This window comes from Lathamus discolor, chromosome 6 (assembly GCF_037157495.1).
Source record: "Lathamus discolor isolate bLatDis1 chromosome 6, bLatDis1.hap1, whole genome shotgun sequence".
Lineage (NCBI taxonomy): Eukaryota > Metazoa > Chordata > Aves > Psittaciformes > Psittacidae > Lathamus > Lathamus discolor.
In genome coordinates this window covers 2,600,145-2,616,735 of record NC_088889.1, presented here as the reverse complement: position 1 = coordinate 2,616,735, position 16,591 = coordinate 2,600,145, and the positions used below count along the sequence as shown (strand labels likewise).

Genomic DNA, 16,591 nt, shown 5'->3' with positions numbered 1-16,591 from the left:
AATGTTCATGCATGTAAAAAGAATAATACCCATAAAAATATTGACGTGACTTCATCTTTCCAAACAACAGTTTGCCTTCTTTAGGAAACAATACCAGTGCTCCTATTTCACATGCTCCACGCAGGTGGCCCCTCATGCCCCCATGCGGGGGGAGGAAGCTCTCACGACTCCCGGGGTAGCCCCTGGACGTTGCTGCTTGTCCTCTGTAGCACTGAGCACAGCCCCTTGACAGGGCTCCCCTTTGGGCTCGCTTCTTGCCCGCTGCTCAAGCTCGCAGAGGGAGCCACTTCTGCTCTTCCCTCGGCTCCATGTCCCCAGGGGCTCTGGCTTCTGCACAGCAGCCTGTGCTTGAAGGGCTTGATGCTCATGAGCATCGGCTCTGAAACCAACCCAAAACAAGACCCCATGACATCATGGGAAATTTGGTAAAAAGAAGATAACGTAAGGCAAAAGATAAGAAACCAAACTAAAATCGAACGGAATCCTAAAATAAAATCTTTTTTGCACTGTAAGCTTTGTGTTTTGTGTCCTTGAAGCTGAAAAGCCCTGGCATTGCAGGGGAATAGCAGTGCCACTGTTATTCAGGTCGGGGTGGGTGTAGGGAATGGAATGGCATGGGATGGGAGGGAATGGATTGGCATGGAATGGAGAGTCCTAGAATGGAGCGGAATGGAAGGGAATGTAGTGCACTAGACGAGGCTTGGAATGGAATGGGTTACGCTGTGTGATGCCTCCAAGTCTGCCTGACTGGTGGAGCCCGAGGTCTAAGGGGTCCAGCCAGGAGAGCAGCAGTTGCACTGCAGCCTCTGCAGTGCAGGTCCCAGGGCCATCCAGGAGAAAGGGGCAGGCTGAGCTACAGCACAGCTCAGGCAGGGACTGAAGGCCCCAGGCTGAGCTGAGACACGGCCCCTGGGCCCTCGGCAGGAGGCAGCGGGGTGGGGGTCCCAGCAGAGATGGCTCCTAGCTACTGAGGCCTTTCGGTACCCCCAGTACCCTGGCAGAAGTAGCCCTGCTCTGCTCATAGGCTCGGCTTTAGACATCGACGCTTGGCCTCTTTGGACACCAAGGAGTGGGCATATGCACTTTCTCTCCGATGCACTCCCGTTCTTCTTAGACTCTTGTGCCTCAGAATGTTTTCCCAAGGGAAACAACTCAGGCATTTCTCAAAATGAGGACAAGGCAGTAAAAGCAAATCCATGGGGATCTGAACAGCTATTGCTCGCCTCCAAAAGAGCTGCAACCATTTGCTTGAGGAGCATGTCCTGCTTCAGTCTGAGGCTAACAGCCTGGCTAGTGCGAGACGTGTGGGAACCCTGCTCAACTGGATGAACACAGAAGACTTCCATGATGCCGCATACGTCTTTATCTCCTCTGGGGCCTGCCTCTGGAGAGATTTAGATTAGACATTAGGCAGACATTGTTCCCTGTGAGGGTGGCGAGGTGCTGGCATGGGTTGCCCAGAGATGTTGTGGCTGCACCATCCCTGGCTGTGCTCATGGCCAGGTTGGATGGGGCTTGGAGCAAGCTGCTTTAGTGGGAGGTGTGCCTGCCCCTGCCAGGGGGACTGGAACCTGCTGAAGAGAGAGCCTCTGCCTTCCTTGTAGCTACCCTTTAAGGACTGGAATGCTGTGAAGGGCTCCCCCAGCTTTTCTAACACATGTTCAGACATACTCCGCTCCACTCCATTCCGTTCTGTTCCGTTCCATTCCATTCCGTTCCATTCCATTCCATTCCATTCCATTCCATTCCATTCCATTCCATGCCGTCACCTGGCAACGCAGCAGTCACAATGTCCCGGGACAGTATAAAAGGGAGCAGGCTCCTGTGTCCTCTGGCCTCCTGTGCCCTACTGGGTCAGGGAAGCCCAGGACTTCCTACAGGAAGTCCTTGAGGAGCTGCTGCAGTTCCTTGTTTGGAGGTTCTAGCAGGAGAGCGCAGCTACTGTATAGCCGTGAGTGAGGAAGGGGAGCGCAGCTACTGTATAACCGTGAGTGAGGAAGGGGAGCGCAGCTACTGTATAGCCGTGAGTGAGGAAGGGGAGCGCAGCTACTGTATAGCCGTGAGTGAGGAAGGGGAGCGCCTGTGTCGGGGAAGGTTGTCCTCTTGCCGAGCATGCAGTCTGGGGAGGGACGCATGTGGAGTGGCAAGGGAGGAAGGGGACACGTGCGTAGCCCGCCAGATGAGCTGAATCAAGCCCAGCGATCAACAGGGTGACAGATATCGCAGGCAGACGGCCCTGAAATGCAGGCAGAGCTAGAGGCTGGGCAGAGAAGAGCTTCAGAGTTGTGCGCTGCAAGGCCAGCTCCTGGCAGGGCCAGCTTCTTAGCTCGCGGCAGGGATAGCAGTCCTTTTCAGCTGGATAGGCAGGGCTAGATGCTGGGAACGCCTTTTTGAGGAGCACCGCAGAGCTCCCCATTCTCATCCGCCACGGAGCCGGGGGCAGCAGCCATAAGCAATGGGATGCAGAGGTGCTTCCAGAGATGCCAGCGGTTTGGAGCAGCCACTGATGCCCTGCCACGTGTAGGAAGGATGGATTCTCGCCCCCAGGCTCGATGAGACCGGGGGCCTTTGGCCACTCTCAGCAGCCCCTGAGGTGGCTCCAGATTGAGGGAGAATACGGCTTGGGCATCTGCGGGGAGGCGCGAGCAGCCTGTGGACCAGGAGCAGGTCCTGCTGCCATGCTCAGGGATAGCCGATCGCCAGTGCTGGGGTCAGGAAGGAATTTTCCCCCGGGCCACATTGGCACTGGTCCCGGGGGTTTTTTGCCTTCCTCTGAGCATGGAGCAGGACCACTTGCCAGGGCTCCTCTGCTCCATTCTGGCTGCGGTACTGCCTGCTGCTCATGCACCATGAAGGTGGCCCCTGGTGTCCTGCAGCTGGGGGGGGAAGGCCTTTTTTCCCCCATGGAGGGCCTGCCAGTGTCCCCGCGGGTTTTTTGCCTTCCTCTGCAGCGGTGAGCCAGCCCCTTGACAGGGCTCCTTTGGGCTCTTGTGGCCCAAAGGCTGCTGCTCCTGCTCCACGCAGGCGGCCCCTCATGCCCCCATGCGGGGGGAGGAAGCTCTCACGACTCCCGGGGTAGCCCCTGGACGTTGCTGCTTGTCCTCTGTAGCACTGAGCACAGCCCCTTGACAGGGCTCCCCTTTGGGCTCGCTTCTTGCCCGCTGCTCAAGCTCGCAGAGGGAGCCACTTCTGCTCTTCCCTCGGCTCCATGTCCCCAGGGGCTCTGGCTTCTGCACAGCAGCCTGTGCTTGAAGGGCTTGATGCTCATGAGCATCGGCTCTGAAACCAACCCAAAACAAAACCCCATGACATCATGGGAAATTTGGCAAAAAGAAGATAACGTAAGGCAAAAGATAAGAAACCGAACTAAAATCAAACGGAATCCTAAAATAAAATCTTTTTTGCACTGTAAGCTTTGTGTTTCCTGTCTTTGAAAGTGGTTTTGGAGCTGAAAAGCCCTGGCATTGCAGGGGAATAGCAGTGCCATTGTTATTCAGGTCGGGGTGGGTGTAAGGAATGGAATGGCATGGGATGGGAGGGAATGGATTGGCATGGAATGGAGGTTGCTGCTTTTCATCTTTAGTATTGATTACCTCCCCATGTCAGGGCTCGTCTTTGGGTTTCCTTCTTGCCTGCTGCTCTCGCATCTACAGGGCCCTTGATTAAAAAATTATGTTCATCTAGAATCTTCAAGCATGACCTGGTTCTAGAGCTGGGTCACAGCTACTGACTACCTGCAGATGTAGGGTTGTGGTTGGGGAGCCCTTAAAGAAAAGGTAGTACTTAACTGGGAACCTGATGTCACAGGAGTGCAGTGCCCTTCTGTGAATGTCTTTTGGAAGTGCCTGTCTGGGATTCAGCAGCTTCTGGGCGAGATGCCCCTTTTTTACCACATCAGCAGTGACCAAACCACTCAGTATTTTAGTGTTCCATCTGTTTAAAGAAGTGTGTTATTTAAACCAAGCTTATTATCCAGCAAAGTGAAAAGGCACAGGATCAAACTTCTTTCTATACGAAATGAACATCATGGCACATACTTACTGGGTGGGAATGGGGAATACTCTTCCAAAGGACCAAGAAACTCTTTACTGTTCTCGTAATAGTCTTCCCAGGTGACCTCCTTGGGTGCTTCTTAACTTTGCTACTGGTGAAATAAGGTTGCTGTGGTTTTTTCTTCCTCTGGATACCTGCAGTTTGTAGATGGTCTAAAGCAGCAGCTCTTTAGTTAGGACAAAACCATTTCTTTCACTGGCTGCATGATGCAATTCCTCGCCTTTGCTTTCTTTGCTACTATTCAGTGTCACCTCCTGGCCATGATGGCCTACGACCGGCATGTTGCCATCTGCCAGCCCCTGCTTTATGTGACCATCATCTCCAGCCATGTCTGCCGGCAGCTGGTAGCATCATCCTACCTATTCCCCTTCCTCAGTGCCATCATCTACACATGGTGCATGTTTGGAGGTTCCTTCTCTGGTCCCAACCGCATTGACCACTTCTTTTGTGATGAAGTTCCTGTGCTAAAGCTCGTGTGCTCTGACACCCACAGCAGTGAGATGGTCATCTTTGCCTTCGTCACCATCAACGTGGTGGGCATGAGCGTGATCATTTTGCTCTCCTACATCTCTATCATTGGCACCGTGCTGAGGACGTGCTCAGCACAGAGCAGGGCCAGAGCCTTCCAAACCTGCATCTCCCATTTGATGGCTGTTTCCATGTACTTTGGGTCAGCATTCTTCATGCACCTGCAACATCCATCTAGCCACAGGAGCCTGGATAAGGTGGCCTCCATCTTATATGCTCTGCTCATCCCCATGCTCAATCCATTCATCTACAGCCTGAGGAACAAGGAAGTGAAAGGGGCTCTGCTGAAGTGTGGGAGAAGGCTTTTTAGCCACTGGCAACATAGAAGAGCTGTATCACCCGGGACATGAACATTTCATGTCAAGTGAGAAAGCCTATAAGACATTAAAACAAAGGGATTTTTTGCCCTCATTTTGCTCTCCTACATCTCTATCCTCTGCACCGTGCTGAGGATGTGCTCAGCACAGAGCAGGGCCAGAGCCTTCCACACCTGCGCCTCCCATTTGATGGCTGTTGCCTCTTTCTTTGGTACAAAGTTCTTCATGTACCTACAACCTCCATCTAGCCACAGGAGTCTAGATAAGGTGGCCTCCATCATCTATACTGTCGTCACCCCCATGCTCAACCCATTCATCTACAGCCTGAGGAACAAGGAGGTGAATGGGGCTCTGGTCAAGTGCATGAGGAGGTTCTTCAACCACTGGCAACGTAAGAAAGTTCTATCATCTAGCACATGCACAGTTCATGTGAACTGAGAAAGCCTATGGTACACTAAAACATTTTTTCCAATAATCCCCATAATTTGATATAGGTTCTTCCACAGTTGCAGCACAAAAGTCAATGACAGTATTGAATGAGAAATACGCACCCCAAATCACACCCTTCTTGGAAGAATACCGAGAGGAGACTGAGCCTCAAATTTCAATTCACTTCTCAGTCAGAAGTCTTTATGAAGAAATCACCCTCAATTATCCCAGGCCTCTTTTCCTCACAGAAAACACCAGTCAGCTTTATCCAGTTATAGCCTTTCTCACTGATAAATATCTACTTTTCTTTCAAGATTCTTGACCTTGTCCCTCAGCTCCAATAAAATTCCTCACTCTTGCCTGTGAGCTCTTTATTGAAGCTGCTGGGGTGGGAGGGAAGAGGAAGTGCAGGATGAGGTTTACCCACACCTGATGCTACGTTCCTAAGAGAGCTCTGGATTTCCATAGTCTTGTGTGGTGGATCCAACTCAGGGAACTGGCAATAGGAACCTCAGTGCAACATTCAGGGGAGGCAGCATTGTGAAATCCAGCAACACAAGAAACAGGCTTGAGGTTTTGGAAATACATTTTATAGTGAGAGCATCACTGCATGATTCTGCTTCAATCTCTGCAGAGAAGGGATCTACAAAAAGCAGAATATCCTGGCTGTAGACACAAACTTCCCACACCAAATACATGACAGAGGTCCTCTCCATAAATGGTTCTGACACCTCAAAAAGCAAGCACATTTTTAGCAGGAAGAGCTGGGCAGGGGTCTCTTTGCCCTGTGCTTCAGGTGTTTCTGGCATCAGCCAGAACGTTTTGGAGGAGAATATTGGATTCTCTGGAGATGATTCAAAACCTGGCTATATTGACATGAGCATATAAGATGGTATTCATATGACAGCCTTATCTACCTAAGAATTAGTTACCAAATCTCATCTTCAGGTACCATATCTAGCTTTATCCACAGATAACAGAGAGGATAGATATCTCAGAGCAATGCCTAAACATAGGTGAGGTTAACACCATTTTTTCTCTTAAATGTACTTCATTTATTACCCTGATTTAATTTCCTGAGCTTTTACAGAAAAATTTCATTGCCCTTTAGTGACAGGGGAGAAAGGCCCTGAAAATAAGAAGCGGTCATAAGGCAGGTTTTAAGCCATCAACTGGGAGATGCTGATGGCTGTGGAAGAGCATTTTGACAGGGTAGCAAGGAGCCCAGAGCTAATGTCCAGTGCCCATCTGAAAAGACCAAGGGGGGGGCGGGGAGGGGGATGAAATACACACAATAAAATACAGCAGATAAATCAGATTGTCTGTGGCCTTGTGGCACAAACCAGCCATAAGAAGAAAGACAGACTTAGAAATGGTTCAAAACGAGGTCCTTAAGACTAAGGAATAGGGAAGGCAAACAAAAGTCCTTGGTGTCAAGTGAAGATCTAGGGACCTTTGTCACAAAACCAGCAGCAAAACATTGTGCCAAAGCTACTTCCACCTGACAAAGTCCCTCAGGGCGTTCTTCACCTCCCTGTTCCTGAGGCTGTAGATCAGGGGGTTCAGCATGGGCACCACCAGTGAGTAGAACACAGCAAAGACCTTATCCGTGCTCAGGCTGCTGCCAGGCCCTGGTCGGAAGTTCAAGGCGAGGACGGACCCGTGGAAGATGGTGACTGCAGCCAGGTGAGAGGTGCACGTGGAGAAGGCTTTGTGCCGGCCCTGAGCAGAGCTGATCCTTGAGACAGCAGCGAGGATGAAGGCGTAGGAGACCAGGACGGCCAAGATGGTCACCATCTCCACCAGCCCACCGAGGACAAATATCAGACACCTATTGACACGGGTGTCAGAGCAGGAGAGGGCCAGAACAGGCATGATTTCACAGTAGAAGTGGTTGACCTTGGCTGGCTGGCATAAAGGCAGGCTGAAGGCGAACTCTGTGTGCACCCAAGAGTTCAGCAGGCCAAGCACATAGGAACTGGCCACCAGCAGCATGCAGACCCGATGGGACATGACGGACGAGTACAGCAAGGGCTTGCAGATGGCCATGTAGCGGTCGTACGCCATCGCAGCCAGGAGGAAGCACTCGGTGGTGCCAAAGGCTATGAAGAAGTAAAGCTGGGTTGCGCAGCCGATGACAGAGATTGTTTTCTTCTCCATCAGAAGGTTCATTAATGTCCTCGGTGCCACCACCGATGAGTAGCAAGCATCGAGCAGAGATAAGTTGCTAAGGAAAAAGTACATGGGGGACTGCAGCTGAGCGCTGCTCTTGATGAGCACAACCATGCCCAGGTTCCCCACCAGCGTGATGAAGTAAATGAGGAGGAAGAGGATGAACAAAGGCGCTTGTAGTTGCGGGTTGTCCGTCAGTCCCACAAGAGTCAGCTCTGTCACTTGCTTGGTTTCATTTTCTTCAGCCATCTTCTCCTAAAACACTGTAAGATGCATTCATAGAGCCGTAATAAACAGTTAATGGAGGCATTTGGCACCTAAAAAGCCCAGCAATGCCCAGTGTCTGGATGGCAGACCCTCCCCTTATCAGGGATTTGCTTCATTTGCATCAACATTCATCAAAAACCAATGAAGGTTTTATTCTGGTAGCAGTTACTCTGCCAAGTGTTCCCTATTCCAGTCAAATACACATTTCTCTGTTGTATACTCATGGTATATATCACATTCCAGTGTAACCCTGCCAAGTTCTAACAAAGAAAGAGTAAAAGAAGGGGTTCAGTGCGTCCTGTAATGAATTAGTGACACCAAGAATGAAAATCTCACACTAGACCATGTCTTTAGAGGTGACACGGTCTAGTGTGAGATGTCCCTGCCCACGCCTGGGGGGCTGGAAGTAGCTGAACTGCAGGTGCTTTCCAACCCAAACCGGTCTGTGACTCTATAATTCTAGTGTTTAGAACCATAGAATCAACTGGGTTGGAAAAGACCTTTAAGGTCATCACATCCAGCCTTTGAGCTAGAATAGAACATTTGGCATCTTAAGAAGCCTTCCCCAGAGAGGTTTTCCTTAAAGGTCATTTTGCTTGTGCACTGCAGAGAGAAAAGAGGAAAACCCCATTTATTCTTCCATAACTTTTCATGTATTTTGCTGTTTCAGGGTTGTTCTTCTATGGATTATATAGAAATGGTGTGGTGCCATCATGAGGGAAAAGAGAAACAAATAAAAGAAAAAAAAAAGCACAACAAATCTTTGCCTTTTTAACATCTTTTCCTATACCTCCTCTTTCTACAATTCCTTCTTAGGAGTTTTAAACATATGGAAATACACCATGACATCCTGCCTTTTATGTACAGAATTAGTGAAGGATACTGAGCAGCCTCCACAGGGGTCCAGAAGGAACCACTGTGACATAAACAGATATTTAAAAGAGACCAAGGAAAGAGATAAGAAAACTATTGTGTAAAGCAGCTCAATTTTAGCCTACGATCATGGAAAACACTGTGCTGCTTTATATAGTGTCTGTCACTGTCAGTCAATCACTGCAGTGCACTGAGTATGGCTTTCCCATCAGCAAAATAAACCCCTGCAAACCTGGTACTAAACAGCTTGGCTCATATTCAGAATGGAAATACCAGATAAACCACATACGGAGGTGGAAGAAGCACACAGGGTTTAGCCCTGTGCACAACCTGTAGTATCACAGAATTACTCAGGGTGAGATCCCCAGCATTGCAGAGATGAAGATTCATTATAACTGGTATTTTAGCTGCTCTCTGCTACTATAACCTTAAAAAAGAACCAAGCCATTATAACTGGTATACAACCTTCCCAAAAGCCACGTGCTCTGTGATCTTCCTTCTTCTGGTGTTATCTGGCTCCGCCACGAAATAATCAGCTCGTCTTGTTTTGTCTAGTAAAGATACAACCTGGAACAATCAAATTCCTCTCTACAGATCACATCTCTGAAGGATGAAACCGTTCTCCTGCCCTCCTGCTTCCTGCAAGGAATTATGCACTGTATTGCACAAGGAGACACTGGCACAGGATGCCCAGAGAAGCTGTGGCTGCCCCATCCCTGGCAGTGTTCAAGGCCAGGTTGGACACAGGGGCTTGGAGCAAGCTGCTCCAGTGGAAGGGTTCCCTGCCAGTGTCAGGAGAATGTCGCTGGAGGAGCTTTGAGGTCCCTTCCAACACAAACCTGGCTGGGATTCTTTGATACTATAGATCCCCTTAGAATTATAAACCACCTTGTAGCTCCAGCAATAAAACAAACCTGGATGCCCCCTTGTCCTTACCTGTGACACATTTGGTTCTTCTTCCTTGCTTCACACTGAGTTATGACAGATTACGAGGACACTTATATGCACTGCCTGTCCCCCCTGCTGGTGTAATTGCTTTGTAACCCTTGTCTCTAATCCACTGAGAACTCCAAGGTGCTTTGGCTGAGAAGTGTTTTGGAGAGCTTCCTATGGGAGAAGGGCAATTATTACTATATTTCTCTGTCATACGTATGTGTGCATGTATGGGGGGGTGCAGAGACGGTTGACAGAGGAATACAAAAATAAAATATAAAATAAAATTAAATTAAAAAATGGAATAAAGAAAAAATTAAAATTAAGAAGAATTAAAAAAATAAAATTAAAATGAAACTTAAAATTGAAAACAACATAAAATGCAAACAAAAATATATATTAAAGTAACTTAGCTAAAGAATAGTCTAGAATAATAAATTAAAACAATATGAAATATTAAAGTAAATAAAAACTAAACTGAAAACTAAACTAAACCAAATCAAACTAGAATAAAACAAAGCTGGTCTTACTGCATGGACCCCTCTCCCCTGGAGAGGGGCCTGGGACAAGGGTCTGTAGGGACAGGCCAAGGGGAATGGATTGAACCTGCCCGAGGGGAGACTGAGCTGAGCTCTTAGGCACAAGCTCTTCCCTGGGAGGGTGCTGAGGCGCTGGCATAGGGTGCCAGAGAAGATGTGGCTGCCCCATCCCTGGCAGTGCTCAAGGCCAGGTTGGACACAGGGGCTTGGAGCAAGCTGCTCCAGTGGAAGGGGTCCCTGCCCACAGCAGGGGTTGGACCTGGAGGAGCTTTGAGCTCCCTTCAACCCAAACCAGTCCAGGATTCCAGGATTCATCTCATAATCCTAGATATCCGTATAAATACACGCATGCACAAAGGTTTCCATTGCTGGGAGACCAACAGGTATTTCTAGGCTTTGATTCATGTGATTTGCTTGAGAGACTGGAGTTACAACAGGGTGAATTACACACAGAGGTGACTGTTTCCTATGGGTGGGAGGAAATACCCTTTGGTTGAAAGATTTATTTGAGCAAGAACATTGTTTATCCCAACTTTAAAGTTGGTTACTTGTATTTTTTACCTGGGTTTGCTTCTTTGACAGAGAGCCCTTCAGGATATCCACAGCAATCTCCATTCTTTAACTTATTGGTGAATTATGTAAAAAGTTTAATTTTTAATCAGCTTTAAGAGCTGCGAAATCCAACATTGATGATTCAATCACTGCTGAAAGGGTCGATATTGACCCAACATGCGATTAAGTTCTTTACATTTGCACACCATCGGCAAAGGAACAACAAAGACAAGGCTCAAATTGCCCAAAGGCTTCCAGAGAAATTAGCACCAACACATTCTGAAGAACCTTCAGACACCTTCAGCTTAACCTGCAATTTCACCTGCAAGAGCCAGGTTTTGGGTGGGAAAGCTTTATTTAAGAGTGCCACAAGCCTTACCATGAGAAAGTAGAGTGGAAAGTTGTGTGATTGAGTTATTAACTGATTATATGATGTCCTGTGGTCCTTTGGGTCTGTTCCATTCTCAGCCAGCCTGGTAGGCACTGGGTTTCAGAGACACTCCTTAGGAAGAGAGTTTCTGACTCTTCTTCTGGGTTCACCTCTGAACCTTGCAACCTGGAAACCCATGCCCAGGGTAGTCCAGGCTGTCTCTGTAGTAGTTGAACAGAGCATTGAGGTGAACAGGATGAATCAAGGTGTTTGGAGGAGCTCTTTGTGCTCATTGACCATTGGTGATGAATGAGGTTGGGCTTCATCTCACCCACCTTCATCTAGGCAGGTGATACATGTCATATCAGTGTCAGACACCTTATAAATGAGAGAGAAATTACAGAGTAATCACCTCAGTACACCTTCACAGAGCCCTCTGTGCAATGAGTCCTGCTCAATAACAGCAACAAGGAAACACCCTCCTGGTCACCAGCTTCCTCCATTCACTGCCTTCTCCCAGCTGCTCTCATCAGGGCAGCCTTCACCTCCCTGTTCCTCAGGCTGTAGATCAAGGGCTTCAATGTGGGGGTCATGATGGTGTAGACAACGTGGCCGTTTTGTTCTCATCCAACACAAAGGTGGAGCTGGGGCGCAGGTACATGAACAAGATTGCCCCATAGAACGTGGTGACGACCATCAGGTGGGACGTGCAAGTGGAGAAGGCTTTTCTCCTGCCCTCCTTTGAGTGGATCCTCAGGACAGTGGGGAGGATGCAAGCATAGGAGATAAAGATGATGGTCATGGTGCTGAGACAGTTTATGTTCACAAGAGCAACGATGACCACCTCGTAGGTGTGGGTGTTGGAGCAGGAGAGAGCTAAGAGTGGGGCAATGTCACAGAAGTAGTGGTAGATAACATTGGAGTGGCAGAAGGAGAAGGTGAAGATGAAAGTGGTGTGGGTCACGGCATGGAAGACACCAACAGCATAGGAACCAGCCACAGGCCACCAGCACATCCGTGCACGCATGATGGTGGGTTACAGGAGGGGTTTGCAGATGGCCCCGTACCTGTCATAGGCCATCACAGCCAGCAGGAGGCACTCGGTGACCCCAAATGTGACAAAGAAGCAGAGCTGGGCTGCGCACCCCGAGAAGCTGATGGTTTTCTCCAGCGTCAAAATCTGCACCAGCATTTTGGGGAGGATGATGGAGGAGTAGCAGATGTTGACAAAAGCCAAGTGGCTGAGGAAATAGTACATGGGGGTGTGAAGGTGAAGATCAGTCCTGATTATCACAATGATCCCAAAGTTCCCCAAGAGGGTCACCATGTACGTGGCCAGGAGCGCCATGAAAAGGGGGACCTGGAGGTCTTTGCGGGTGGTCAGCCCCAGAAGAATGAACTCACGCACATCAGTGTGATTGACGGGTGTCATCCTCTGTAATGCATCAACATGCAGGAGATGGGCAAAATAGACAATGATATGGGCAGCTCAAGAGGACCCTCAGCTTCCTCAGTGTCACCAAAGGGAAGCAGAACTCATCCTGCTACAGGGTCAGTTGGACTCTGGATAGCTCTTGGAAGAGATTTGGGCTCTTGGAAGAGCCAAGCGTCCATCTAGTGGCTACAAGAGGATCCTAAAACCAAAATCTCAAGCTCAACAGTGAGAACACCCACCTGGGTTTAGCTCAGCATTTCATCTCTCCTATTTGTGCCTTCCTGAGTACATTCAACACAGAAGGAAGGTCAATAACTGTTCAGCTCTTGGAAGTTGGGTTGGAACTGGATGATCTTAAGGTCCTTTCCAACCCTAACTATTGGGTTGGAACTGGATGATCTTAATGTCCTTTCCAACCCTAACTATTCTATGGTCGAGGTTTAACCCCAGGTGGCAACTAAGCCCCACACAGCTCAGCAATAACTAAAACACCCTGGACTTACCAACACCATTTCAGCACCAATCCAAACCATAGCCCCATAGTAGCTACTATGAAGACAATTTGCTCTATCCCAGACAAGGAAACCTGCAGGGTCCGTTCAGCTCCTTCAGCAACTGGGATGAGTTTGGCTGCTCCTCCAGATGATGACTGAGGCCACATTCATCACCAAGCAGATGTTGAGAGTGGGTTTCAGCACTCTTTCCTTACAAGCAGCACTGAGGGTGATTTGCTGCTGCATCTTGCAAGGGCAGACAAGAGCCCTCTCTAGTTTCTAGTGTTCAAGATGTATTTATACTCATTTCTCTGACCTCAGAGGTGTTCCAGTCCATGAAGCTTGACAACAAGCAACATCAACCAGGAGCATCAATCTCTTCATCTCCAGCTGCACTAATAGAGCCCAGGAACAATTTGCTGTAACTATGTGGATTTAAGGAGATGCCTTCCCCGTTCTCCCACATTGAGGAGAGGGAGTAGATGACAAGTGAATGTCTACATGATTCACCCCTGATTATTCTCATGACTTTCTCTACTGGCTTTCTTAATGCTACTTAAACAGGATTTCAGCAATGCAAAGAGCCGTTCCTGCAACCATTTTTAGTCTCATAGTAGCCCCTTCTTAACATCTTACTGTAAAACCCACACCAAAAGTTAATTTTTGCTTTTGCTGACTTCACTAAGACAGTAATTGTCCCCACACCAGGTTTTTATTGTCTATTTGGGGTTTTTTATCCATTTTTCTATGAGCACTGATGAGAAAAGCAAGGAAACAGGAACCACCTGAACTCAAATCAACACCAGAACTGCAGGAGTATCTAAACAAAATTCTTCTCACTGATATCTGTCCACTAGGTCGGAGCGTTGTGACACGTTTTATCCACTACACTGTGGTCTTGGTGCATGGATTCATGAAACACTTCCCTGTCTACTTACTTGAAGAGATTTTAGTTTATGGAGCCGGAGAACGCCCTGGTTCAGTTTCTTTCATAGAATCCCAGACTGGTTTCGGATGAAAGGAGCTTAAAGCTCATCAATTCCAGCCCCTGCCACGGGCAGGGACCCCTTCCACTGGAGCAGCTTGCTCCAAGCCCCTGTGTCCAACCTGGCCTGGAGCACTGCCAGGGATGGGGCAGCCACAGCTTCTCTGGGCACCCTGTGCCAGCGCCTCAGCACCCTCCCAGGGAAGAGCTTCTGCCTAAGAGCTCATTTCAATCTCCCCTCTGGCAGGTTCAAGCCATTCCCCCTGGCCTGTCCCTACAGGCCTTGGTCCAAAGCCCCTCTCCAGGTTTTCTGCAATGTCCCTTATGGTATTGAAAGACCACAATAACATCTCCCTGAAGCCCTTTTCTCCTGTTGCTGCCCATTTCACTCCTTTACCACATTCCTCACTGTTCCTCCCCATCTCCTTCCTTCTACTTTCAGGCACTGCTCCTCCGGCTCTCCTTTGTCTCTAGTGCTTCCAGCACGATGGGTGGAAGAAGGTCTATGTCATCATCAAGGAGAGCTTCAAGGACTGGGGCTGCCTCAGTCCTGATGGGATTAAGAGCCAAATTTCCCAGGAAGCCATCTCCAGGCAGAAGAAGGACATGAGGGTGACCATGAGGAGTACTAATGCCAAGTCATGCCTGACCAACCTGAGTGCCTTGGGTGATGTGAGCATTGATGGCTGCTTGGACAAGAAGTAGTGGACAGCATTTATCTCACCAATAGCAAGGTCACCACGATCTTCTGTTGGCTCTTTGCAGCCAAACTTGGGAGCTATGCTTTGAGTACAAGGAATTGAAGAGGGGGGGAAAGCTGGTTCATTGCACATGGTGCCTGACATTGCTGATGGACCCTGGTACCAACTCCCACTGGCAAGGTCCTCCCTCACCTCCCTGCCATGATGATGTCAACCATGGCCCCTGTGCAGCTGTGACTGCCTCAGAAATGCTCCAAAAGTGGATGTGAAAGGTGGGGTTGTTCTGTGGTTTGCTCTAAGGGAGCCCAAAGCCCTGTTGCTCGCTCAAGATGAGGTCATCTCCTCCGGGTACACTTCTTCTGCAAACCAAGCAGCACAGAGAAGAGATAATGACCTGCTGTGGGCTTTGTCACCTCCTGGGGCCCAAAGACATTCACAGTCCCACATCCCCACATCCCATGAAATAGGCAGGGAGTTGCTGATGCTGGTTCATTCCCAGGCTCACTGCACAGCTCCAGGCATGTTCGTCTTCACATCCATCTCCGAGAGCATCAGGAGGGCAGCAGAGACAGAGCTGAGAGGTAAGTGAGGGGCAGCATCTTTCAGCCCATCATTCTGCTGTGGTTCTCTCTTGCCAACAAGCAGCAGCTCCTGTCTCCATCTCCTGCCCTACTGCAGGGTCCTGGGCTTCTTGATGATGCTCTGGGCTTCCCAGAGAGCTGCTTGTGCTGTGTCCTCCCCACGCTGCTGCTGAGAAGGCAGCTTTGGAGATCACCCTGGTGGGGAACACTCTCAGGAGGCTTCCTTTCCTCACTGACTACAAAGGTTTCCTGGATGAGCACCAGAAGCTTTCCTGTACAGGACATTCAGGGTGCTCCCCATGTGCTGAGGTGAGGCAGTTCTGAAAGATGACTCCCCCCCCCCCCCCAAAAAAAATAAAAACATCAAGGAGAGATTTTTGAGCTCTGGGGGTTGCCTGTTTCTGTTGTAGTGTCGAGGATCCAGCAAAAGACCCAGGAAAAGATTTTAGGGCAAACCAAGTGTGTCAGGAGGAGGGGGAAAACCAACCTAAACCTCTGTGTGAGAATGCATAGGTTAATAGCATGGTTTCGGTTGACGGGAACTTAGAGCTGATAGAGATGGGAAAGGATAGCTTTTTAGACCCTGTCCCGCAGGGGAAAAAGGGTACTAGGACTGGCTCCCTGAAATGCCTGTACACCAATGCACGCAGCATGGGGAATAAACAGGAGGAGTTAGAAGTCTGTGTGCGGTCTAAAGGTTATGATCTAGTGGCAATTACAGAGACATGGTGGGACAGTTCACATGACTGGAATGTGGTCATGGATGGCTATGTCCTTTTTAGGAAAGATAGGTCAGCGAAGCGAGGTGGTGGAGTTGCTCTTTACGTGAGAGAGCAACTAGAATGTATTGAGTTCTGTCCGGGGTCGGATGAGGAGCAAGTGGAATGTCTGTGGGTACGAATTAAGGGACAGACTGGCACGGGTGATACAGTTGTGGGGGTCTATTACAGACCTCCTGATCAGGACGAAGGAGTTGATGAGGCTTTCTACAGGCAACTGGAAGTAGCCTCGCAACTACATGCCTTAGTCGTCGTGGGGGATTTTAACTACCCCGATATTTGCTGGAAGACTCACACAGCCAGTCATTCACAGTCTAGGAGGTTCCTCGAGTGCATTGATGATAATTTCTTAATGCAAATGGTGGACGTACCAACTAGGAGAGCAGCGCTGCTAGATTTAGTACTCGCCAACAAGGAGGGTTTGGTCGAAGTGGTGACGGTCAATGACAGCCTTGGCTGCAGTGACCATGAGATGGTGGAGTTTAGGATCCTGTGTGGGAGGAATAGAATACCTAGCAAAGCCACAGTTCTGGATTTCTGAAGGGCCAACTTTGGCCTCTTCAATCAACTGCTAAGGGAAGTC

At 49.1% G+C, this 16,591-nt stretch overlaps 2 protein-coding genes and 2 pseudogenes across 2 annotated transcripts; 2 read left to right on the top strand and 2 right to left on the bottom strand.

Moving 5' to 3' along the window:
• The window catches only part of LOC136016754 (olfactory receptor 8B3-like), a 50,826-nt pseudogene extending 45,177 nt beyond the window's left edge, over positions 1 to 5,649 (top strand).
• Positions 1 to 16,591, top strand: part of LOC136017804 (olfactory receptor 5AP2-like) — a 313,756-nt pseudogene that overhangs the window by 176,681 nt on the left and 120,484 nt on the right.
• Positions 6,819 to 7,748, bottom strand: LOC136017125 (olfactory receptor 5T17-like). Its single transcript, XM_065685156.1, has one exon. The coding sequence runs from the start codon at positions 7,746 to 7,748 to the stop codon at positions 6,819 to 6,821; it is 930 nt and encodes a 309-aa protein (XP_065541228.1).
• LOC136016508 (olfactory receptor 8U9-like) lies at positions 11,537 to 12,465 on the bottom strand. Its single transcript, XM_065683790.1, is given in 2 exon segments — positions 11,537 to 11,643; positions 11,646 to 12,465. Coding segments are annotated over 2 exon segments (927 nt in total).

Excerpts from the sequence above, each read along its gene's own strand:
- LOC136017125 (XM_065685156.1), bottom strand. The coding sequence starts at position 7,748 with ATGGCTGAAGAAAATGAAACCAAGCAAGTGACAGAGCTGACTCTTGTG.